We start from the raw sequence: 1,966 nt of genomic DNA, 5'->3' as shown, positions 1-1,966 counted from the left end.
CCTCTCCTTCCTGTCCTCTTCTCTCTCTCTCTCTCTCTCTCTCTCTCTCTCTCTCTCTCCCTCCATCTCTCTCTTTCTCCCCCTCCCTTCCTCCCTCCCCATCTCTCTCTCTCTCTCTCCTTCTCTTACCTCTTCCCATTTCCTTCCTTCGAGCCCTCGTCTCGAAATCCCCCCCCCCCCATCCACCTGCGGCCCCTAAAGTCTTTCTTCTCCCCATTAATTATACTGTGTAAGTACGACCCTGACATCACTAATTTCTAAGTAAAAAGAGAGTTCATCGCTATTTCTGAAGAAAAGGCTATAGTTTATCGCCATTTCTAAAAATTATAGTTTATCGCTATTTCTAAAAATTATAGTTTATCGCTATTTCTAAAAATTATAGTTTATCGCTATTTCTAAAAATTATAGTTTATCGCCATCTCTAAAAATTATAGTTTATCGCTATTTCTAAAAATTATAGTTTATCGCTATTTCTAAAAATTATAGTTTATCGCTATTTCTAAAAATTATAGTTTATCGCTATTTCTGAAGAAAAGTATACGTCTTGTCATTAATTCTTAAAGCAAAATGATACGTTATGTCGCTGATTCCGAATCAAAGGATTGGTTATATCGCTAATTACGAATCAGAGGATTGGTTATATCGCTAATTACGAATCAGAGGATTGGTTATATCGCTAATTACGAATCAGAGGATTGGTTATATCGCTAATTACAAATCAAAGGATTGGTTATATCACTAATTCCGAATTAAAGGATTGGTTATATCGCTGATTACAAATCAAAGGATTGGTTATATCACTAATTCCGAATTAAAGGATTGGTTATATCGCTAATTCTAATGCAAAAAGATGTACCACGCCATCCCATTCACTTGCGTGAGATACGTAGGAAATGAGCAGTAGCGGGGGTGGGGTGGGGGTGGGGGTAGGGGGTCCATGGTTCTCGGGGAATTGTATTTCGAAACTTTGTATTTCTCTCATTGATCTGTTGGTGCTTTTGTTATTTTTTGTGGTTAATTTGTTGTTATTTTGACTGTCATCACTTGTGGTTATGACAATAGTTGACTTTGTACTTTTCTTGTCGTAATTGTAGAATTGTCATCGTAGCCAACTTAATAATCGTCGTTATTTTAATATCATCATGATATGATCTCTGCTCTCTCTCTCTCTCTCTCTCTCTCTCTCTCTCTCTCTCTCTCTCTCTCTCTCTCTCTCTCTCTCTCTCTCTCTCTCTCTCTCTCTCTCTCTTTCACACACACTACCTCACACCCATACCCACACCCACCCTCGCCCACGCTTCCCAAAGAGTTGTTTAAGTTCTAACCTTTGAATGATTTAAAAGCCAATTCCAATCGACTGTTACAGACACGAGAACTGGTTACAGAACAAACACAGAAGCAACAACAAACTCATATATATTACATGATTATGATCGTATAGATAAGATGATAATCATGTAATTATGTAATCATGCGCGTTGTATATAATTTACAGATAGTCCTCATGACTACTTTCGGCTCACATATTTTGATGAGTCAAGCAAATATATATAAAGGCATTTTGTTATATGTATTAATAACGTCACAAACATTATGTACTCACCATACAGCTGCGCAGGAATAACTATTGCGCCTAAATTTCAAGGTCATCATACAACTACGCATACGTCTAAAAGTCATCACACACTTACTGGTACGTCTTAAGACTTAGCACACGCTTGCACATAGATTTTAAAAGGAATCGCAGAGCAAATTCATTCATAATCGTTTTGCTATCTCGGAGATTGAGTGAGCAACACACACACACACACACACACACACACACACACACACTCTCTCTCTCTCTCTCTCTCTCTCTCACACACACACACACACACACACACACAATTAATTAATAACTCCACCACAACGCTTTTCTCACACTCTCCCTCCGATCGTCACCTCTTTGGCATTCGAGAAGTTCCAA

At 38.3% G+C, this 1,966-nt stretch overlaps 1 protein-coding gene across 1 annotated transcript in view; it reads right to left on the bottom strand.

Moving 5' to 3' along the window:
• LOC113821365 (circumsporozoite protein-like) overlaps positions 1–1,762 on the bottom strand; it is a 3,631-nt gene extending 1,869 nt beyond the window's left edge. Inside the window, exons 1-2 of the mRNA XM_070123647.1 lie at positions 1,692–1,762; positions 1,604–1,610 (exon numbers count right to left, since the gene is read on the bottom strand). Of these exons, the coding sequence (XP_069979748.1) occupies positions 1,604–1,610; positions 1,692–1,762 (78 nt within the window). The remainder of the gene's footprint in view (positions 1–1,603; positions 1,611–1,691) is intronic.
• Positions 1,763–1,966: the final 204 nt, after the last annotated feature.

Source organism: Penaeus vannamei, chromosome 1 (genome assembly GCF_042767895.1).
Source record: "Penaeus vannamei isolate JL-2024 chromosome 1, ASM4276789v1, whole genome shotgun sequence".
Taxonomy (NCBI): Eukaryota; Metazoa; Arthropoda; class Malacostraca; order Decapoda; family Penaeidae; genus Penaeus; species Penaeus vannamei.
Note: the sequence above shows the minus strand (reverse complement) of the source record. Positions and strands in the feature narration are given on the sequence as shown.